Raw genomic sequence first — 25194 nt, forward strand, 5'->3', positions numbered from 1 at the left:
GGCCAAGAAGGGCAATGGCATCCTGGCCTGTGCCAGCAATGGTGTGGCCAGCAGGAGCAGGGCAGGGATTGACCCCCTGTACTCAGTGCTGGTGGGGCCACACCTCAAATCTTGTGTCCAGTTCTGGGCCGGCCCCTCACTTTAAACAAGACACTGAATTCCTGGAACATGTCCAGAGAATGGCAACATAGCTTGTGAAAGCTTTAGGACACGTCACAGAGGAACACCTGTGAGAGTTGCATTTATTTAGTCTTGAGGAAGCTCAGGGTAGACCTAATTGCTCTCTAAACTGCCTGAAGGGAGGCTGTAGTGAGGTAAGGGTTGATCTCCTGCTGTGCTTGCAGTGAGAAGACAAGAGGAAATGACCTTAAGCTGAGACAGGGGAGATTCAGGTATTAGAAAGTTTTTTTCACTGTTAGGGTGGTCAGAGATTGGAACAGTTTGCCCACAGGGGTGGTAGAGTGACTATCCCTGGAGGTGTTCAAGAGGCATCTGGGTCTGGTGACGTGGTTTGGTGGTTTATGGGTGACAAGGGTAGTGCGGAGCAGACAGCTGGACTGGGTGACCGTGAAGGTCTGTTCCAACCTTGCCAATTTCCTGACTCTTTAGCTGCAGCAGGTCACTGGTGTAGTTGTAGTCTTGTACTATGCAATGCAGGCACCAATACTGTACTATACTAAGTTTTTGGTCTTCATTTGAAATTAAAGAATAGGCAATGACTGGACCATAATTTATGGCTGAACATCCTGAGAAAAGCAAGCTTTAGGGTGCAACTCTTCTACCTTTACCACAGTTCTGTGTGAAATACCTGTTTTAATCTTGGTATCCAATAGTTATTTGATATGTTCTAGCATCTACTACTTGGTGGGTCCTCCACATTAAAATAAAATTCAGCATTTCTTTATATGAAATATAATATGAAATATATATGGTGCCTGCAACACATACTTGAGACCCACAGAATATATGAACAGGTAAGATTAGTCTTTCAACTATGTTTTGTGAAATTGTCAAAACATCTAACACATTACCATATTGCAGAATATTTACAGCAAAAATTGCAGAAGTAGGTTCTGCTGGTACCAAACTGACACCACTAATTCCTGGAGGCCAGAGTCTGCATGCCTCTCACTGTTAGCTGTTAACTACATAAATCTGTAATGGGAAATTACTGTGAACATTGAAATGAATAAGTACATTACAGTCTCTATTTACTGGGAGTATGAAGCAACTCAGTTGAACCAACACTTCTAGGTGATCCTTGGCAGGGTGGGCGGGATTAGATGATCTTCAGAAGTTCCTTCCAACCCTAGCAGTTCTGTGATTCTATGATTCAAAATACTTGGGTTTTTTGCCATCTGAGACACACTTGTTATTTAGTTCTGTTGTTAAATAAGAAAAAAAAAGTGGTCTTATTTCAAAAGTGTAAGTGCAATAATTTTTTTCTCAAAATCAACCACACAACAGTCCAAAACAGCTATACAAGAACTGAAGCCATTCAGATATGTTTGTAACAAGAAAACAAATTTATTGATTTTAAAAGACAAGACACAATTTTGTTTTGAAAAACACAAGAAAGCTAGCCTGAGTTCAAGTCTGAAATATTCAGAAAAATCCTACTGTCTTTAGTATGTTCCAGTCATTTTTTTTATACAACACACTAAAAGTTAATATATATTTTTATAATTATAAAAGGTCCCCAGTTATTGTACAGTACACAATACAAATTGCCAACAAACTATTATTTAGCTCCTGCCAGTTTTGAGAGGACATTATATACTAAAAGATTTAGCATTTGTCACAAAAATCACATCAGGAAATACGTATTTACAAAATCAAATACATTATACAAAAAAAACCATCACGTTATTCTGTAAAGATGTCTTCTTTAAATAATTAAAAAGTATATTCAACTGTAGCCCAAAAACTGGAAAAGAACATTACATTATCTCACACATACAATCTACAAAAAGTTGCTTATCTCATTTACATAATATATTCAGTCAACTGGAAAATAAGAATTTGAATATGTCCTAGTGTTATGATGTTTCTGTGCTGTGGGACTGGATAATGTAATCTGCCACTTACTAAGTGAAATTTAAATGATGGCACTTAAAAAAAATACAGTATAAAATAAATGCAACAAGGGAAGTTTCCTAGAAGGTAAGAAAGCCCTGAGTGATGATAACATTACTGATTGGTAGCTCTAGAATTAACCTAATTAAAGTTTACCACCTCAGGCACAATTTTCCAAGTTTTTGAAAGGCACTCAAAGTTTCTTTAACAGCCTCATTGGTTATTAACTGTAAATCCAAATTTTCAGTGGGTATGAGTGGAAATGGGCAACTTGCTTTGGTACAAAAGTGATATTTCCCCAACATATTTTAAGTTGCTTAACTGGGTTACTTTAAAATGGGTATTTAATGTTTAAATACAAGGCAGTCACTTTAATATTGTATGGAAGGAAACTTTATTTGGGGAACCCATTAAATATTCTTTGTGTAAAAAGCTTTTGCTGGCATCAGTGAGTCAAAAAGAATTGAACTGAGTTCCTGTTAAAACCCAATCCATTCAAGGTTGCTCCTCTGAAGTCTAAATTCCTCCTAAAAAGACATTTATTATTTCAGAGTAAAATTAATCTAGAACTGAAAATTCCTGTAAGATGTTTGCACCCTAACCAAGAAAGTGCTTAAGAACATACAAAGAACATCTTCCTGAAATAGTGAGGCTCATTTGATGCCCATAGGCTTTTTCTGGGCCTTGTTTTCTACAGTGAATTTCAGCCTTAATGAGCAATCTCTAAGAATAATTCTTACCAAATATTTAACTACTCAGGGCTTCCAATCCCAAAATTCAATTTTTTTTTTTAACAGGAAAAGGAGAAGAAAATCAGAATAAAACAAGAGTTAAAATGATAGTTTTCAAACTAAGGCATATTTTACTCCAAACAAACACTAGGCAGTCACTTTGTAAGTGGCTTTTACTATTTCTTAGTTAAACTGGTAAATTAAACTCAGGTCTACTGGCACATAAAATCACTAGCAGCAATGATCAAGGCATGCAAACTCAGAAGCATTTACAGTAAATTATGAATAAAAAAGTTGTTAAATTAAAACCCTTTGAGTATTGCATTTATGTTAATTAATTATGCATTAATTTGCATTAACTGACTAAAAGTGTTTACAACTTGCACTATACTACTGACGTAATTCCCTTAAATAACTTTAAATGATACCTTTTTTCTTTGCCCTCAGCTAGACTTAAATAAGTACAGCTGCTTTAGTGTTTGCTGACTGATATTGCAAGGAACCAGTAGAAAATGTACTGTATTCTCACTTAGTAAGGTGGCATCAGTATCACTAAGTTAAAAGCATCTTTACTTGCTGCTACACTTGTTCCCTTGTTCCTGTAAGCAGTAATTTGAAGAACAAAGGGGCTTTTAAAATTATTTGCTCGTGCAATTTCTAGTTGCTTTTAAAATTCTGACATTCAAGAAGGGCCATCCAAACTGTACCCTTGTATGTGAAATTTAATAAAATACCTTCATCTTCTAGCTAGTCATTATTGCAGTGACTGAGTTTTAAAAGGAATATTAACATAATTGTGCACTTTTTGTTCCTGTTTCTCACAAACACCGCCAAAAATTTCAATGCAAACACCTCAAATATTCTGCAAAATTTATTATTACTAAACCTTCTTTTAATCCTAAAGATTTCTCTTTTACAGTACTGGAGTATTCCAATACTAATCTATCTCAGGAAATTTTCAAAATAGCTGAATATATTTTCTAAACCTTTATCTTCTAAAGGAATCTTAAAGTAGACAACTTCCTATCTGTAGAATCATGTTTGATTTTCTTTGTATATATATATATATATATATATATGCAGTTATGAAAACCAGGGAGCTGAAGTACTGTTCTACATTACACAGTACATATAAATGGCAATGAATATTTTGCCTACATCTACTGAGGCCCCTATTAATAAAAAACATCCCCATATTGTATGCAAGTATTTACTTTAGACATAAGTAAAAAAAGATTTACAACACTATAAGCTATTTCAAAGTATACGCTCAGTGAACTAGTTAAATTATCTAAAAATCTTTGTTCCCATCATGTTACTTACAATGCTCAAAGGGTTAATGCAAGGCATCATATCAAATTAATTTCCTAGTACTAGAACTAAGCACTGTGTGTTTATGCTTCTATTCCAGTTTTTATTGTCAGTGTTAAATCACCAAACAAATTAGCAGAGATACTAGAATTCCATGTATCAATTTGCTTTAAACCATATACAAAGAGCAGGTCCTGTTAGTGTGACAAGGGCCCAATTTTCAGAAATTCATCTTGCTCTCTCAGATTTGCACTTTGAACTCTGAAATTATTGTTGTAGACTTATATTACTAATAAATCTGGGGGTTTTGTCAGCACATATATGGCTCTCAGTGGTTGCTTTTGTTTTGTAAAAGCATTCTGAATTAAATTGGATTGTGGTGCATCTCTAACATGGATTTTTTTCTAAGCAGTGCAGATGTCAGTTGGTGAGAATGATAAAGATATCAGATAATTTCTCCTAGGGAAACCAAGATAAAACAAAAAGTGTTTCAGATATTTAAAAATACCTTGCTTTAAATTAAATTTATATATAGACCTATGCATTCCTGAATGACAGAACTTAATTTTCCTAATTTTTTGAACTAAAGGCAGTATTGCCTTTAAAATCATCATTTTATAGGCAAATAATTTAACATCTATTTTCCAAATTTTTATGGAACTTTTAAAAAATGAAGGTGCTTTGAGCATACTACAGTACAAGCAACAAAAAAAAAACCTGAAAAAAAAAGTTTCAAAACTGATTTACCACAAGAAAGATGAAAATGTAACAAAACACTTTAACATATATAAAACTTTTGAAAATTGGGCCCTGTGCTTTGAAAAGGTAGTTCAACAAGACCTCTTCCCCCACACTGTTCACTGTGCTATTTTGTGCTAATGGGGAAAATGCCTCTAAAATAATTATTCTGGATTCCATTTCAAGATTAGATAAAACACAATAAATCATATCAACTCTCATAATGTCTACCCTGTGGACACACGCTACACCTCTCCATAGCATTGACCAGAGACGTCAGAGCTGGTGTGGCAATGCAGCCGCACGCTACACATTACAGAATACACACTGAGGTATTCGCATCTCTCTACTTCAACAAGTACTAAAACCCAGCTATTAAACAGCAAGGGTGTGCAAAATGTTTTATCTAAGCATTTGATTGAAATTTCAGTAAGAACAAAACAAAAGACCCCCAAATCTGTAAGTTTATAACAGAGTAAGATAGCTGCTCTAAAAAACCTTGGTAAAATCTTTAGAATTTAAGAGTAAGAATACAGACTCCAGTCAGTTTTTTGAACCTGTGAAAGTTCCAATTTGTTTTGATAATTCATTGTTTTTAGAAGCTATGAAATACACTCCATTTTTTGTATTCAGATTTTTGTTCAGTTTTGTTTTTCACTTGATGACATTTAACAACTGAGTGGAGTGGAAAGCTAAGCAATGAAAGATACTCAAGTCCCACTATATTTAGCAATCTAGATTTACCTTTTACAATTGTACTCTTTTCTCAGCAACAACAAATTCAACATTAAACCAAGAAAGCATAACATAACACAAACAAACACAAAAATTAAAACAACTACTACAGTATTAAAAAAAAGCTGAAAATGAAAAAAAAGTTGAATTATTTCACTTTATTTTACTTGTAAACATCTTATAATGCACAATGAAGGGGAGTAAATATTTATCACAGCTTAGTTTTAGCATTTTTGGTGAAGGGTACAGATGTGCTGATTTCTAAGGAAAAATCAGGACACACTGAGTGATATATGTGACAACAAAATCTATAATGAGATTCAGTGCATTTATGAGTTTAGAAATAATGAATATAAATGTCACTTTTATTTTTACTGAGGCAAAAGCCATCTACTGACATTGGTAGGAATTATGCCTACACAGAATGAGCTGGATGGGTTCACAATTCTGCAAAGGAATTAAATATTTTTTTTTTTGTGCACCAGTAATGTTAGGACATTTTAGTTTATGTGCAGCTGTATTTGGAGCATATGTAAACTCTAGCAACAAACTTGTTTGCTATAAATAAACTTCCATTTTACATGCTCTTCTCCCATTTGGTATATATGACTTCAAAGTAATTTCCAGACACACTAGATAAATCAGAATAAAAGAATCCTCTTTTTTTTTACACAGTCTTTCCTATAAAGTTGATATTTTTGTGTTCTCATTCACTTTTTGGATTTTTTTTTCTTATTTAATTCTTCTACTTTAGTATAGTAAATTCATGTGTCTGCATGTCTGCATAATGAAATGTTTTTGAAGAAAAACTTGAGTTCTTTAATGTCAATTAATATGGTCTTTATAAACTCATGTTATTTAACCATTAAAATGTAATATCTGGCTGATACACCACAAAATATAGAAATTGAAAACATGCACTGCATTATGTACCTGCTCATTTATTTCTTTTTAGTTTTTAAAATTAAAAGTAGGCAAGGGTTTAGAAAATATATAATCATGCTTGGGACTATGGTCAGTCTACTTTGACATTTGAAGTTGGTATTAAAGCTAGTTTTGCTTTTCAAATTCCCAAGCAAATTTTATTTCTATTAAAGTGAAATCCAGCTAGAAACGAGAAAAAATAGGTCTATTGTCATTCTAAGAGGGATATTAAAATTATTTAATAATAAAAAAATCCTTTTATTCTTTTGAAGGCTGTGTAACCTGCCCTTACTTCTTAGGGAATTTGAAAATGACAGGCACACCTTGTTGAATTAATTTAAGAGTTAAGAATAACAAAAAGTACTAAGTCTTAGCTTCAGTTCTGTTTAAGGCACCATGTAATAGCCGAGGTACAATGATCCCTGATGTACATTCTTAAATGGCAATGGTCCATCTAGCCACCTATTCAAATTCTACACAATTGGGAATAGGTACAAGTGAGGTGTGCCAGTTACACTGCCTTGTCTAATTTTTGTAAAAATTTAAATCCACTTTAACAACAAGGAAATGTTTTTGAAAGGAAAATGATGCAGGTTGCTACATTCCTTGCATTCTATAAATCATCTTTTCTAAGAGCAGCAGATTGAACCACTAGTAGGAAAAGACCTGGAATAGAAGAAAGTCATCCAAATGGAATGTTTTCCTGTATGTCCAGTTCAGCATAAGTAGCACATACACATAAAATTAACAATAATCAAGTCACTTTTTTTTTAGCTTCAGTTTCTAACAACTACAGTGCCACTGAACAATCAAAAGCATCAGTTCAGTGGCCTCACATATAGAATCAGTAGTCTTCAAAACAGAGGAACTGGTATGCAAATAATATCTGAAACTGTTGATTTTAAATGAAGCTTGCATTGTTTACATCATGTTCAGATAATTAGGTACATTTATGCCATACAGATTACCACATTCTGATACAATTCTGTCTTTAAACAGCTTCTTCCTCACAGGAAGAAATGAGGAGATCTTCTCAACCCTCCAGCATTATTACAAAAAATCCCCCTGAATACTCACAATTTTATCAAAATAGTGTCTTCTCGTAGTACGATGAAAAGCACCTTTTATAACAAATTTGATACATCTGCTGTCAAATAAGTATGCCTCCAGTGTAAATCAAAGAAAACAGTTCTTTTGATATTTCACAGAAGTGCATCTAATTAAAAACCTATCTATATGAAATCAGCATAATAACTAATAATTAACATTAAAATATTTTTAAAACTATGAAAAAATTAAATTATTATAAGAGGACAAAACATTAACATTAAACTTTGCAAAAATCTTCCTTGCATTTGATACAAAGAAACCTCTTCATATTGAGTGGCCAAAGTAAAATGATTTCGTTTACAAAAATTTGTTTCTAAACAGACCTGGCAAAATACGTACACCCATTCCATTTAACAACTCCAACAAAATAATGATCAGAACAGTTACATTTGACAACAGTCAACCTTCAGACTTATTCTCTTTTTTTTTTTCTTTTTCATATTAAACCTAAACAGCTAATGCAATGGGGCGTATGTCGGAGGCCAGGGGAAGTTTCACATTAGACTGCAGTATATGTATTTCCAGTAGCACTGCATTGTCTGATAGTCTGAGTAGTTGCAACAATGTGCTCATTATGAATTGGGTTCAGGAGGTTCTGCTGTACTCCACTCTCAAGCACTGGCTGCATGCAGCCCACCTGGAATGCCTGGTTTAGCTCAGTTTTCTCCCTCTTAGCTTGTGGCTCTCCACTTTCATCCAGCTCTTCATCTATTTCACTTTCAACTTCGCTGCCCTCATCTGCACAAACAAACCAGCATGTAACTACCACAAAAGAGAAGTTTCTAATACAAGGCTCTTTATTTTGTAAGTAATAGTTGAAATACAGGGGAGCAATCTGATAAAGCATAAACTGAAAATTAAAATTTTAATGGAAAAGAAGTCAACTGTTATCTCAAATAGATAAACAGATTCAGGTTTCATCACTTGAGCTACACACTTTTAATGTGAAAAAAAAGCCTGGAATCTCAAAAGGTCTAACAAATAATGTTAACTTCATATTGGAAAATGTCTCATTTCCTAAACACGATGAACAAGAGCTGTTACTTTTAGGTACAGATAGGGAAACTGAGGCGAGGAGAGTTGTGGTCACTTGACTGCAAATTTTGACAAACATTCTTATATTCACTAGTTGAGTTCTGAGGTCAAATCACCCCAAATCACTCAAGTAGTCAGTATAAGAATGCATGTCAAAATAGAGCAGGAAGAGAATTTAAGGAACTAATTTTTCCCTGACTACTTGCATACAATTCTGCTTCTTGACTTAGCAAAACATTCACTATAGTTAAATATCCATAAGCTTATTCTTGTCTTTCTTTCCCCAGCTGTTACCCTCCTGCATCCTATTAGATATAACAAAATTTGCATAAAAATTTGAGTATTTCTTTGTGACAATAATAAACATCTTCAAAATATTCTTACTGTAAAACAAACCTACATTATTCCAGTCATTATTACATGTGGCACATTACAGACACAGCTATTGTATTATATCAATGTATCCACACAGCATATACATGCACTTTATAGGATGATACAGCTCTAAATTCTGTTTGACTTGTGTTTTTAAAACATAAGGATTTATTTTGCTCAGAGACACATTAGCTCAAAACAGAATTATACCCTGGAGATACTGAAATGCTTACCTTTATCCATATTTCCAGGGGACACAGCATTTAAATCACCAAACTGCAAAATAAACAATTAAAAAATGGACACAGTCTTAAGTAAATGTGGACATAGAATATCTATGATGTAGGAAATCTGTGCTCCACTGGTTTGATGCATTCATTCAAATGCATGATCTTAGCTGCAGCCACAGTCATAGCAGAATAATTTCTCATTCCATTTCAGTCTTGTGCTTATTAAGACAATTATCACTAAGTAAACCCTCAAAAATTAAAATGGAGAAATACAACCTTTTTAAAGATTCTCAGGGCCTTTGTTGTTTGAAGTGAGCTATTTCTGTGTCTTATAAGTCCATAAATTATAGTGGATATTCATTCTGAACAGCCAATATTATAACAAAAAACTCTCTTTAAAATTTCCCAGGCACCATTTTAATTGTGCTTGAGCAAAATGCTGAACTGCCAATATTATAATATTATAATATAATATTATAATATCCATTCTGAACTGCCAATATTATAACAAAAAACTCTCTTTAAAATTTCCCAGGCACCATTTTAATTGTGCTTGAGCAAAATGAAGTATGTACAGTGTTGTTAATCTACCTGGAAGGCAGATGAAAGGCACTGCTGAGAAAAGGTTTATAACCTGTTAACTGATTTACATCAAAATCCCGAGCTTTTAAAAGAAGCTGCATGTGAGTTAGAAACCTTCTTCCCTCTCCTTCCTCCATTTCTCTTGTGTGAAATTTGGAAGAGTAAAATGCCCCTAGTGGATATCAAATGAAAAGCACATTGTTTACACAGATACATTTCTAGCCATAAATGATGATACAAGTCTTTTCCAGAAGAATTTTGCCAATACCTGTGTCCAAGGTAGGATAGGAGAGGAAGGGAGAAGTATGAGAATGCTTTTCTCAGCTGCAACCAGTTTATACTGTTTTACAGTGCTTGTTGGACTGTAATCTTCCTCATTTTATTTCAGCCATTGAATACACAGAACCATAAGAAGACATGCATTTCATGTATTACTTCTATTCTGCCCCTCACCTCCAAAAATTTTGCAATACTTACTCCCTCATAGTATTTCCATATTCAGTCTCATAAACTTGTTAGAGTTTATGAGACTGAATATGAAAATACTATGAGGGAGTAAGTCTGCTGAGACAATAAGAATGTAGTAACTGCATACTTGTGTAGTACTTTCTGCGAATATAAGGCAAGAAATGTAAGAGAATCTATCCTGATGGTGGGTCTTTCTACTAAGCAGAAAATTTATCTAACTTTTCTGAAACATGTCATGACACATGATATAAAATAATTTGACAAAGCAATCTGAGACACCTTCCAACTTCTCTTGAAAGTATATTATCTCTTTATAATATTTAATAAGCCTATCAATATATCTTGTGGGAAGAATGACAACTCAACTAGCAAAATTACCTGCAATTTATAGGTAACACAGAACATGATAGAGTGACTCGCAAGTGTAAAAATGTAACAAATCCTTCCTATTAACGATTTAGCATATTTTCAAATATATCCATTTTCCAGCACTTTGAAGCATTATTATTTTGGGACAGTTCATGCTTTCCTGACTGTCTCACTCAAAATAAAAGGTCAGATGAACTACTAAAAAGAAGAGGGGTAAGAGAAACTTTGCCTTGCAAATGCCATAGCTGAGTATAAAAAAATAGTTGTGCTTTGAGATTCTAGATCTTCTTTTATAAGCCAACAGTCTTTGCAACAACTGTATGAAAATCAAATGTGTTGCAAACCTCTATGTATGTCTGCACTGGTATGTGAACAGGTCTGTACAAGCCAAAATTCTGCATGTAAACCAGCCTTCTTATGTCAAAGAGGGTATACATTTTGTGTGGGAATTATGTGTGCAAATGCATGTAAACAGATCCACAGAAGTAACAATTTCCTATTACTATGCCCTTTTTTATTTTAACATAAAATATTCAGGTCTCAAAAAGTGGACAATAGCTGCCGGTTGATCAATGTTTTTCAAACTATGCATATAAATCTGTGAGCAGATTCATAAAAGAGTAAGTTGATTTAGAAATAACTGATTTTAGGAATTCAGTGTTATTTTAATACTTTTACAATGAACCAGTTAAACAAGTCTGAAACCACTGTATAGATTTGTAACTCAGTCATTTGTAATACTGCAGAACATCCGACCATTCTACATACACACCTAAAAATGTGCAAAAACACTTTCTCCAATTCATCACTAAATCTATCAATCTAGTCTCTTACATATTATCTTACCTCTCCCATAACTGCAATAGGTGTCTCTCCTGTGGCCTGAGCAACACGATGTTCTACTAAGTAAAACATGTATTCATCGTAAAGCAAGCGGATCAGATGAAATGAGCCAAAGCTAGCAGCACTGCGCAAGGTTAAATCCCGAATCACCATTGAGCTATTTGAAAATAAAAAATATATATATGTTTATGTATTGTATGTCACAGCCATTTTAACATTTACCCATGTAGACAGACATTTCAACTCAAAACCAATATTCTCAAAAGTAACATTATCCTCAAATGTCTGATTTAATGGGATGACCAGGAAAGGGCAATCATTTGCTTGTCTCCTTTCTCAGAACGTACTGGTGAACACCACATAGGAAATAACCAGACTGGTTTGGTTTTGGTATTGACCTATGCATAACTACCACTAATTGAACAAGTGTAAAACTTAACTTGAAACAAACTTTGTTGAAAACAAAAACAACTAAAATGGCAAGAAAACAATTTATTTTCTAATAAACTGTTGCTTAAATAATGTCTGTTGTGTCAGTCTTTCTATGGCAATGCTTTTAATTGCCAGAATTTAAAAAGTTTTTAAACTTAAAATTAAAAAAAATATAGACTTATTGTGTGTTCATATTATGTCTTCATATCTTCAGCTAGCAGTCGCTACAGTCAGGTTCAAAGAACAAGGTTTACTCTGATAACTGTTTCAAGAAGCAGCTAACATGAAATGCTTGTCTTAATGTTCTTTTCATATATTAAAAACAGCTTTTGCCCTTCTTATCTAATAAACATTGATGCCACAATGTTTTAGTAAGTAATACTGAAAACAGTGACTTAATAACTGCATAGTTTTTTAACCGAAACAATTCATAGTATGTTTCTAACTCTGGACAAAATTACACCTGCATTCATTTTCAGATGGCCTTTAAAATAATAAACTAGGGCCATTTAGGTCCCTGTTCATTTGCTGATAGCCCTGAGTTCAAGGTTAATAACAGAAGTCCTCTAAAGAAAACCCCATGGTTTTCATGATGTACCAAGCTACTGGTTGATATTAGATTTATCAACTTCATTACAATGAACAATTCAGCAATTAATAGAATAGTTAGAATGTTTTAAAATCTATTAAATGCTACCTGTAGAAAGACCATTTTAACAGAAATTGCCGTGCTGCTTTAGGAAAGCTGGGTCTTCCTTCATATGGTTTCAATGCTTGCATCATTACATTATCAAGCCAGGCAGCCCACTGCTCCAGAGTGCTCTGCTGTTGAAGAGTCATCTTGAAATCTGTTTCGAGTCTCTGAACCATGTTGTCATCACACTGGCACACCCAGGAAGCCTGCTCCTGTTACAGCACATGGCAGCTCTTGAATTGACAATACATAAGCCAAAGCACACAATGTAATTGTATCTCAAAGGTTAAGCTGCTCAATGGATGAAAGAGACTGGACCCACTTACTAGACAGACTAAGAAGTGTTTTATATTTTACATCTATTGTAATTTCGTTGAAAGCAAATAGGTGGGAAATATATAGCATGAAAGAACAGACATCAAATAAAGAAATTAGAACAAACAATGTAAACAAAAAAGTTTCGTGTTTCCCACATTCATTTGTGATAAAAGGCTTCCAATTTTGTAATTTTTCTGTTGGAATACTTCTATCTTCTATTTTTTTTCTGGGATTTCAGGCAGAAGAAGCAAGAAGAGTCAAATTTAGGGAACTAAAGTAATAAAAAAAGTGGAGAGAAATCAAGTGCAACATTCCTTTTGTTCTGAAGAAGTTAAGCTTAAAGACAAACCCTGTTACATGGTGCTATAAAAAAACTTTGTACGCAAACAAGGATTGTTTGCTGACTCTACACAGTGATAGATTACACATCGCTTAAAGACAACATGAGCTGCGTACAAGTGGAGAAACACACTACGCAGCAATCAGCAATTTAGTCAGTGTTAACAAGTTTAAATAAAGTTAACTGTAAAATTCAGAAAATGAGAAAAAAATTAAGCTCACTAACTGCAAGCCATTTCATTTTAAGCTTTAGTTGTCATGTGCCAAGTTAACATCTCACTCACAGACTCTGTATCCATGTCAACATATTACTGTACTTAATATAATGTATCTTTGGTCAAGAACTCTTGACTAGATTTCTGTTAAGTGTGTTAACAAGTACATTAAAACACTCTTACAACTAAGAGAAACAGAGAACTACCAGAAGCCCAAAACCTTTCACTTTGCTGGCCGGAAGGACAAAAGTATTTTTCCTCAGACAAGCAAAAACATCTGGAGAAATTAAGCTTAGTAAAAACATGAATTTATACTATATAGGTTCCAACCACACTAATCTAATCCATTATTCAGGAGATCTTGTAAATTTAGGCAGAGGCACGTAGAAAAAAAATACTAATGTATGGGGTTTTAATACTAATGTATGGAGACAGTCTCTACTGAAAATGCTATGCATTTAAATAACTTTAGAGACATTCAGAAGATATGCTACTGAGTTCTAATCCTAAAATATAATTTTTGCTATTAGTGAGACACGATTCATGGTACCCATTCTAAGAAGGTATTTGCTCTACATTTGCATAGAAGTTGGAAGAATATGTGCATTTCAAGAGAGCAAATTGAAACAGGTAATGGTTCTGAGCTCTTACTTTTGTAAAGCATAAGCTGTCACATTTGGACTGAGTCACAATGTATATGAATGAGCAAAATATTAGCACTTGTCTTTCTTGATCGAATGATGCCTGACAATAATGTTCAAAATCATAGAAGAAATCAAACTTAAAAAAACCCTGCTATTCAAAACTAAATTTTACCTGAACATTGGCAAAATCAACACGGTTGAGATCATTGAGCATCTGGTTGATTTGAGAAGTATTTTGAAGCACAGCACGAGCTGCTTGAGCCAGGTGATTAAGAGATGTGTATCTTCGCAGAGTCTGGGCAAAGGCACTTACAGCGGCAACCTATGAAGAAATTTATTATTTTTAAATATTGTGCCCCAAAGATTAATTCTACAGATTGAGTCTTGACTTTCATTTTAATAATGTATATTAATGAGTCCTCATATTTTAATTATACCATGTAGCAGATCAAATAATATTACTTCCCCTGCGATTACTTAATGCTTGATGCTAAACATGAAATTTAGCATTGATGTCAAAATGCTTCTCTTTTTAGATGCTACTGCCCACTTGGTTTCCCATTGCAAGAACAGTACTTTAAGTTTCATCTACCTTGGTTTGTATCATCCTCTGTGGAATATTGTTCATGGCATTTGAAAGCCAACCTTCAAGGCTTTTTGCAAAATTGCGAATGGCTTGGGTCAAGGCACCTGCACATTGGAGAATAAAAACAGAATGAAAAGAAAGCAGTGCACCTGTCTTGAAATGTTTTGCATCCCCAGGACACTTGTACCCAACTTTCAGGTCTGCTGCATTTACTTATTAGACAAATCTAGTCTATGTTCAAAATGCCTCACTGAGATAAATTTTACACAATAATGTATTAATAATATAATGTAATAATTCTTTTTACTTTTGGTTTAATAAACATTCTGACTTCGTCACCAGACAATCTTCCAAAGAAATTTGTGACTTAGCAGTATTGTTGGGGGCACTCCTATACAAGAACAACACTAATTGCAGCAGTTGTGGTGGAATTTTCCATCACAAATTTTCAGCTTTCCATTTCACCTAGACACGTCTTTCAAAAAGCAAAAGTCTGAGGAAAAATCCACTTATAGGAATATTGCAGTTTCCTCAAATAAGTCCAAATTAATCTTAAACTATGTCATAGTGCTGCTTAATTCAGTTTTAAAGAAAAAATTCCATTCACATGCAGTCCCCTTAAGGATATCATCAATAAGCAAGATATAGGAATGTGTTTCACTGACAGAAAGTGAAATTATTGAAATGACTGTGAAATCTGTGTGCATTTTGTTTCTTTTCTATAGCATCCACAGAAATGCTGAATGGCTGACAGATTTAGAGAGACACTGAAGCCCCTATAGTACTCTGCATTACTAAACCCAGAAATTTTAATATTTCAAAAGAGGAGGACAGGAAGTATAATCCCAAGGAACAGTATCTGGAAAAAATAAAATCGTATCTTCTGAGTGATAGAAACCTAGCTTTCCCATGCCTAAACATTGCACGTTGACATAACAGCACTACACTCAAATTGTTGCAAAAAGTAGGCAAAACAAGAAAAAACTAAAGGTTTCTGAAGACTACTAGAGAATGAAAGCAATGAGAATGAAGAGGAAAAAACCTAAGGAAGTAATATCTTTTTTTAATAATACCTTTTTAAAATAAAGTCTTCTACCAGAAATGTAAATTTACTAAAAGAGAAACTATCTTTTTTGTGATATCTTTTTCACATGTCTTCAAACTTGCAGTCAGGAGCAGTAAAATCCATATTGGTAATTCTTATAATTCACCACACCTCTGAATGCTTAGCTGATCACAATTTGATCTTAAAAAATATCCCTCTTATGCTATCAGGTTTTTTCCTACTTTAAGGTTTACACGTGAAGAACAAGCTTTTTTCCTCAGCCCTGTAAATCCCCTAGTTCACCTGTGTTGCTTTGTAAATGATTTCTGTGCACTTACTATTTGACTATGTATTCATTCACATTTTCCTACCTACCAGACAAGATGGAAGTAATAATGTAAATACTGTATGAATAGTACTTAGATATTTAACAAAAACATTACCACTTTTTCACTTCGAGTGTTCTCATGACTCTTTTTTACCCAAGTGTATTTATATATATGTTAGAAAATTATTTGCATCACTGTAATGCTGATCTCCTTTGAAAATAAATATGGAAAAGCAGCTCAGGCCTTAAGAGAGGCCTTTAATTAGAAAGAAAAAGGAACAAATAAAAGGAATTCTAAGTTCTGAAGAAATAAAATAGCTAAAGTAGCCAATCAGGCATCAGTATTGTATAGAGCAATCATGAATTTCTAATGACCTTTGGAGATATATTAAATACAGAATTTTTCACATATCCCTAAGTACACATGTAGCCATTACCAAAACCATAAGCACCTATATCCTTGAACTTGTAAGTACATCTGAACCCTTTCAAAGAATCTTTGTATGATAAGCATGGTGCAGAGGGACTAAACCATTAAGTTCCTAGTCACACGCTAAAGGATGTGGCAATGGCAGTTACAGAAAGTTTGATTTGCATAAGCACCTAAAAAGCTTGACTTCTGAACGAAAATTCCCCTGACTTGTACAAAACTGAGCCTTACCAGTTTTCAGTCTGGTAAGTACTTCAATATTTTGTCAGTCTGGAATTGTGTAATATGGCATGGAAATGCATTTTGCATAAATTCTCCACCTATCATGGAAATTAACTCACAATCAAATTTGTTTTGGTCCATTCTGCCATATGAGAAGGGGCAAGATGTCCACTCTAAAACATAACAGGACACTAGATAATTATGGTCCTTATTCCTTACTCCAATGGACAGCATTTCACTTTCTTAGGAAACTGAATTTGTTGTTTTATACCCAGCAATTCTTCACTCATTCTGTGGGTGCGAATTATTTCAGCTGATAAATTTAATACAGAGGTTAAAAATAAAACAATTTTTTCCACAACAGTCTTTTTTTTTTTTCTAGTCCAGTAATATGCATCAACAATAGGACCTGTCTAAAAGAAAAAACACTAAAGATCTAAACAAAAAAAGGGGCTTTCTTCAAGCCCTCTTCAAATAATATTTTTCCTTATTTTGAGCAGCAGCTGCTGCTATCTTCCCATTTACTAAAAAAAATCATAAACATGCCTTTAATGAAGCATTGATGGTCCCAGCACCTCTACAGAGTCCAAATTTCCTACAAACTGCTATTTTCCCACAGAGGATGATTCACCCAGCTGCATTTTTGTTATATTCAACCTTAAGCCATTATTTTAGTCTCTTGTAATGACTGGAAATGCTTTTATTCAAAAGCAGGAGTTTAAAAAATCATAAGATTTGAACCATTTAACAGTGAAAAAGAAACTTGGATGGCCCACCATTTAAAGGAAAGGTGCTAAAAAAAGCCATTTAGTTAGCTGGTCCTAAAGGATAAAGTAAGATAATGTGTTAGCTGCCTTCTAAAGGTAGCTCAGTGAGTGCAATTTTGAGCAGAAAATCACTGGACTGTTCACAAAAAGTCTCTTGGGATGAATTTGTCCTGAGATCAAATGAAGTGTTTGAATCCAACAGTTTGATGACCATTCCCAAAACAGGAATGTCAAACACAGTAGGTATCAATTATTCAAATATGACTGGTAATTTTAGAAAGAAAGAAATAGCATGAAAAGGACACGATGCATCTAGTTATTGATTAATTGATTTTGCCCATTTTCTTGAAATCTTGTATTGGCAATGCCCAATGAATCTTACAAAGCAAAGCGAGAAGACAGCATGTTGTCATTTAAACATCTCTCTAGAGCCTGCCAGGCTTTACTGGAAAAGCAACTGAAAAGGAGAGGATCAAGTTCAATGAAAAACTGTCTGCACCACCATTTTATTCAGAAATTAACTTGCTTTTGCAAGTGAGAGTTTTCATTCAACCTATTAAATGTTATAATTTAATTTGTGGGAGTTTTTATTATTAACTAATTGTTGGTGATACACTGTATTACTGTAAAATCCTACCTAATGGTATTGTCATTAGAGAAGAAAAACTTAAATATAAACCAATGCAAAATAATTTAGACAAGTTGTCAATAGTTACATGTATTTGCAAAAACATTTTTCCTTTATTCTGCTATATAGATGCACAAATTATGCCAATTGCTACCAAGAACTTACTTGTTCCTTAAACAAAAGGTAAAATGTGCATTGTAAGTGGCAAACCTTCGTCTTTTATCCATTTCCAGTTTCAATTTTTTTGTATTATACATAAGTTGCTAAAACTTGATTTTATTCCACTGGCAAGCAAGAAGTCAATAAACCTTTTTTGCAAGGTACTACCACCAAATATTCTTACTGAGCACGTATTACTCACTATAACAGAGAAGGTGTCACAGCGTGACAATATAGCTTTGTCACCTGCAAAACTACTTACAGCCCTAATTAAAAAAAAAAAAGCAATCCAATTTTTTTAAAGTAAATACTGTGGTTTTTTCATTGGAAGAAGATAATACATAGGAATTATGAGGGTTTTAGTGGGTTGCTAACATGATTTCAGTGTAACATTTTGGATAGTATATGTGAGACAATAAATACTTCATGAAGTTCAACTTTCTTCACATAAATTTGTTTTCTACCAAAAGTAGCCATAAAAATACACTGCTAGAGCAATGACAGATTCTAGTAGAATTAAATTTGAAAAGAAAGCTCTACTCCTGGTAATGGTGATGTGACTGGACAATTGCTCACTATTTCCTGCAGAATGTATGACAGGAAAACAGTAGATTAGAATAATAAAGTGGAGTAGGAATTTTTCATTGCCTTAACAATTATTAGAATTGATTTCAGCAGTTAGGGATAAAGGACCACGTCTCCAAACATGGAATCACAAAGACCACAGTACTCTTCTAGACTAATCAAAGACTAATATGTGTCGTAGGCATTTGCCAGCACAACTCCTTGTACAACGAAAGTAGGGATAAATTATACAGTATTTTGTATAATTTTTTGTATAACTTTCAAACTTTTTTCTTAAGCTGTCCTATGAGGCACAAGTACACTTCCATCATATACATGCTTACAGAAAAATCTTTACAAAATGCTTCAGATGTTGAACTTACTAGGAATAGGTCTAAGGACGTCAGGAATGAGAATCTCCACCAAAGCCTGGTACATCACATGGTCACAGTTACACATCCATTTCAGAATAGACTCATTCTTGCACAGAGTAATCAGCTTTGCTTTAGGAAGTCGACTTTCTATTTCGCTCAGATTGCTGGTGTTAAAAAAATTGTGGCAAATTAATAAATGATAATGCATTTAGGGGCATGGTTTAGCAGCGAACACAGCAGTGCTAGGTTAACAGCTGAATTTGACTTTTCTGATCTAAAGTTTCTATGATTCCATGATTTACAGCAGGTAAAAATCTGGGTGTTAAAATGTACTTTTTTATACAGGTGTCACAGATAACTCAGTTGCACCCAATATAACTTATTTACACATTGTCTCACATGGAAATGGATTTTAAAAATGTCTCTATAATTCTCCTGAATAGTGCAGACATATGAATGATGTTTCTGGCTTAGAAGTGGTGGATTGAATATTGGGAAGAGACAACTTCACTCTAGCTGTCCATGCCAAATGAACATGGATGACACCACTGTTTCAAGATGTACCTTTGGCATACACCCAGGCTATACAAAACTGCCAGACAACATAAATTTAATTTGGAAAATAATAATAGAAGAAAAAATTACTATGTCAAAACCAATATGATTTTTATAATTTCACATTTACATTATTATGAGACACATTAAACACAGAGTAACATTTATTGACCTTGGTTCATTAACAGGAGTGCCATCAGGTGGAGCAGAAGGAGAATAGCGCCAGAAAGTTTGCCACAATTTTTCTATCAGGCTGAATTGAAGATTAACAACCACATCCAGTATTGCCTGAAAAAATTAAAGATGAGATCATATTGTCTTTTACCCAGAATCCCTCCACTCCCAACTCCAACTAGATCTACAGCTCATTTCCTTCATGACAAAGTGGAATCAAGGCAAACTGTATATTTCTCAAGTTATAAATGGTACTTGTTTTATTATCTTTGATACCCATAAATTATCCAGCACTATAAACTGTTGTGCACAGAGACTTGCATAAGGCTTGCATGGAAGCCTCTGGGAACTAGTATGGCCTATGTTTACTACATAAACATATCACAGGAGTTAAGGCACAGAAAATATTTACTGCTACTGCAAACAGAAAAGTAAACCTGACATGTTACTCCTTTTCATAATGCCTTCTAAGCTGGAAGCACCTTCAAAAATAATTTTAAAAGACACATTGTTAAGTATCAAATGTGGTTTAAATGTCTTAATGTTTTTTTGATACAAGACAAATATTACTGCTTTTAAAAATAAAATAAAATTATAATCTAACCTGATTTACACTTGCTGTTGACTAAACCAAATATCTCCATACACAATCTAAAGTCTAACATTCTGAGAAACATACATGTAACAATATTTTATTATCAGTATTTATTACATATTACTCTTTCCCCTGCAAAGGGGATCATTCAGAAAACCCTTTTTGCTGTTGTTTTCATTGAGATAAATAAAATATTGTGGGAAGGTCACATGCCCTTTCATGGCTACAATATATTGGACACTATTCTCCTGTACTGGCCTTCAGTAAAAGTCATAAACTTTTGAAAATAAATGGTTTATAGGAAATACCTCACAGTGCTCTCGATAAAGACTCTGTAGTGATTTGATGTCCTCAAAAGTAGTACCATCTGGCAGAGAAGATATTTCAACTTCTCCAAACTCTGGCAGTACTCGAGATGCATCTGTTGTCATGACAACATAATGAAAGAAGTGCCAATTACAGTATAGTTAAAAAAAATCTAAGGATTATACAAAGAAATAAATTCAAAAAGGTCATAATATTCAAAGGGGAAATTATTTAATACCTGTTGTATGCCAAAATGCTAAATACATTAATAATTTTTAGTAAAAAATGAATACAAAATTATACTAGTATAGATTACAATGCTATCGTGTACATAGTATACATATATGGAGAACCTAACATATGCTTTTTCAGACTATTACGAAGAAAATATGTAGATTCAGTGCAGGAGAGACTAATCCTTAAATAATTTTTTTGTTGCTCAGCTGAAGAGCTTCCATGCAGCCAGGTGTGATGGGGCTTAATAAACTCAATATACATTTTTACTTGACATTTACTAGACTTTTAAGTAGAGCCAATGTGTGCTTTTACTATTTGGCACAAATATTTCTGGGAGACAAGCTGGTAAGATAAAAATACTGGACTGAAAGATACCTGGAAAAAAAGATTCAAAACATTTTAATGCTACCCTTATGCTCCAAATGGTTTTAGTTACAGCAAAATCAAGCCAAAGGATTTGGTGGCTGAAAATCCCAACCAAATAAGCCTAGACTAATAGCACACTCTTATCAGCACAGGCAAGGATTCTTTTTACATAAACAATTAACTAAATTAAGATTTGTTTCTGTGACTGGAATACATGCTTAACTGGTCAACAAATCCACAATCTGGATATTTTTAAACGTGACCTTTGAGTTTTCAGTTTAAACTATTTGTCTTTTTCCACTCACAACACTAGAACACCCTTTCAAAACAGCTAGGAGTGGCTAACCTGCATAGTAGTGCAATGCCATCCCCCTATGCCAACTTTCACGAAATAAAATGCACTGTAATGCACATGAAGGAAACAATTTTCATAGCAGGAATTTCAATATGCACATTTAATATAATTATGCAAAGCAACTTCATATTTATGTAATATGAAGTATAGCTCACACTGTTTTTTCTAATTTTCCTTTTATATTTACATTATGCATATTAAGTATTACATAAAACTTAAATTACATAAAGCGTAATTTAAGAGCCTTTTGGTTCTGTTGAGAGTAAGGATTTTACAGAGGGCATGATAACTTCAGATGCAACTATTTTACTTGTCTGGCTTGATATTCACTGTGAAAACAAAGTTCACCTTACTTATTTATATAGCAGTATAAAGCCTGCTTTTGTACCTAGAAACTGTTGATGATGTTGACTTTGGGCAATTACTGTTTGTTCAACAGATGTGCCTGTCTGTTGACCACTTCCTGTGAAGCCATCTGCAACTCCATCCACTTTCTGCATAGGCTTATACCTGCAAAATATCAAGTACAAAATTATCCCTTCTGTTTACTTCTTCATAAATGGAACACTGAGTTTGATTTTTCCACCTCAAAATAAAATTTTCAGGAAAAGTGTCAAAAGAATTTGGAGGTTCTTACTTTGTAAAAAACAGAAGGAAAAAAGCACTAAGGGAAGCCAGAGTGTTAACAATGGCTTACAGAATTCACAAAGGTGATATTCCAGCAGTACTCCAAATTTCTGCTAGAATTTAGCTTAGTAACAGCATATTGTAACACCGGCAAATTTATACCAAAAAAATCAAATCCTTCCCTTTCCACACAGATTGACATAATTTTGTAAAACAAAGGTAATGTTTCATGACTTTTAAGAAGCAACAATACTGTCTCATAATAATGAAGACTTAAAACAAGCACTTTTTGATACTGAAGTTATGCAAATCCAAAAGCTTCATGGTTCCCAAATTAAGAAAAGGAATGAAGAAAAATGAAGCATACATTCAGTCTACAGCTTTTGCTGAAGAGAACTAGAAGTATTTATTCAACTAAATGTGTCTGATAGAGATGGTAGAATTGGTATAACTACCAAGAAAAAAAGTGTATTGACTGCAATTTACCACTAATTTAAAAGACAAAAGAACCACTAGAAATATTAATAAGCTAACGAAAGAGAAATATTCCCATAATCAAGAAAATTAAAATATTCAGTTTTTTAGTTCTCTCTTAATAAATCCTGCTAGAATTTTTGAATACACGTGGATAACAATGATAAGAACACACACTGTTATATATGAAACACTGAAGTTAAATACTAAACCCTCTATAGCACAGTACTTTTCATGTAAAAGCTACATATTGTGCATAATGGTACCTTGCAGTTCCCACCCAACATCAATACCTTTACAGATTCTCACAGCAGAGCTTAGGACTGGTGTGAATTGAGCCTGAATTGGGTGCATGTTGGTGCAGGTACATGTGTACAAGTACAAAACATGGGGCACAGAAGTGTGCAGTAATTGCACACAGCGCCATATGTGTGATTTTGTTCAGATATAATCAAGGAACACGCTGACTTAAAGTTAAGAAAATGATGCCAAACATATTTAGGTAAGGGAAATAAGGGAACTATGTAAGACATACAGTGGTCTTAAATAAAATAATCAAGCAAATAATACAAAAAGAAATATCCAGTCCTAACAGTTATATAATGAAACTCCAAAATCGCTTTTTCTTTGTGAATCACGAAGAAGACAAGAGATGTGACAGTGTTTAGCTGACTGGCATCATTTTTCCAAAATAATTCTAGTTAGACCATATGTTTTGGTGCACATATGTAATTTTGAATGCAACTGAATGAAACATCTAAGTGAATGAGATTGAGTGGGTAAAATAAGCTTGCTGGGAGATTTTGTAAATATCTATCATCATTCCTTACTATATAATCCTGCCATGGTTTTTGTAATAAGCATTTTCTACATGATGTTATTATGAGACATCTCATGCTCCTGTATTATGCTCAGCAAAAGACAGTTAAGACCATATATCTTACCATGAGCTTCCATTTAGTGTTGTAAATAATCTGTACTGTCTGGAAATGACAGTAAAATAATTTCTGATCAAAATGATCTTTGTGTTTGAAGTTAAGTTTGAAAAGTTTGAAGTCAAAAGTTTGTGTTTTCGATATTTCAGTTGTGTACAAAGACACAAAATATGCTTGGTACACTATACCAAACTGTTTGTTCAACTGAAGGTTTTTGGAGGAGTAAGTGTTCTAAAGACGACTTGCTTGAGGTAGTGCTCTTCTATTGATTAGAGTCATGAAATTATGCATCTAATGTATTTTACTTTAGAGCAATATGACTGGCTAGTAACACCAGTCAAATCAAAATTAATTTTCAAAGATTATTATTAATTTTAAAAGGTAATTAATTTTCTGTTTAAAATAGTTTTTAATATGCATATTCACACATTCTTTCACCACCAGTACAGCCCTGTGCCGCAGTTTTCAACTACTTCTGAGCCTTCACAGGTTCCTCAGGAATAACAGATACTAAGGGAATATACTTACATATACTTGGAGGCAAACCATTGAGGTCATATTAATTCTTCATAGGGACATGAAATAAATTCCAAGCAACTTAATTGTAAGTTCTCTGATAAGAAGTGTGAACATAAAATGATACAGCAATGAAAAGAAATAGGAATGTTGAAATTAAAGCTCTTACTGCTTTTACTCATCTTGTGGGACAAGAATTCAATATCGTTAAGAAGAATCTGTTCATATTATAGGTAATCATTATTTATTTTCTGTAAATTTATGACAATTTCTAGGTAAATATTCTTTCACTTTGACTGGTGCCGGACATCATTGACATTAATAAGGTATTCAGCACACTTTTGTTTTCACAGCAAAAAAGCTGAACAGGAATTTGAACTTGTCCATGTAAGGAAAAGACTTGATGAATGAGAAACAGCGTGAATAGATGTGTTTCACACTTTACCTCTGTTTCTGCTGCATGGGCTGTTGTCTCATGGCCATATATTGCATGTCCTCTTGTAGTCGATTAAGAGGAGAGTCTGGCTTGACCCGAATCCCATAATAATGATACTTGGAGTTCCCCCTTTATGAAAGAGCAAGCATTAAAAGAGCAGTAATACTAGTTTTACATATTTTCTTTACATTTGCTTTTGAATTTACATTGACTGGAAAACAACACACACAAATCAGGTCTCGCTCTCCTGTCATACGTGTTTTACATGAGTGTCTTTTTGCTACCTTTGGGAAATTAACTCACTCTCTTAAACAAATATTATCAGCATACTAACTTGCAGTCCACT

General features: G+C 33.7%; 1 protein-coding gene across 2 annotated transcripts in view; it reads right to left on the minus strand.

The window, feature by feature from the left end:
- Nucleotides 1–1503: 1503 nt before the first annotated feature.
- Nucleotides 1504–25194, minus strand: part of RFX3 (regulatory factor X3) — a 106954-nt gene continuing 83263 nt past the window's right edge. For both annotated transcript variants that reach the window (XM_063181414.1, XM_063181413.1), the window contains 11 exons: nt 24858–24977; nt 22249–22370; nt 20905–21017; nt 20000–20115; nt 19282–19436; nt 14762–14859; nt 14342–14491; nt 12657–12865; nt 11531–11684; nt 9269–9311; nt 1504–8363 (listed from right to left, as the gene is read on the minus strand). In XM_063181414.1, coding sequence (XP_063037484.1) covers nt 8125–8363; nt 9269–9311; nt 11531–11684; nt 12657–12865; nt 14342–14491; nt 14762–14859; nt 19282–19436; nt 20000–20115; nt 20905–21017; nt 22249–22370; nt 24858–24977 — 1519 coding nt within the window. In that variant the 3' untranslated portion in view covers nt 1504–8124. The remainder of the gene's footprint in view (nt 8364–9268; nt 9312–11530; nt 11685–12656; nt 12866–14341; nt 14492–14761; nt 14860–19281; nt 19437–19999; nt 20116–20904; nt 21018–22248; nt 22371–24857; nt 24978–25194) is intronic.

This window comes from Melospiza melodia, chromosome Z (genome assembly GCF_035770615.1).
Source record: "Melospiza melodia melodia isolate bMelMel2 chromosome Z, bMelMel2.pri, whole genome shotgun sequence".
Classification (NCBI taxonomy): Eukaryota; Metazoa; Chordata; class Aves; order Passeriformes; family Passerellidae; genus Melospiza; species Melospiza melodia.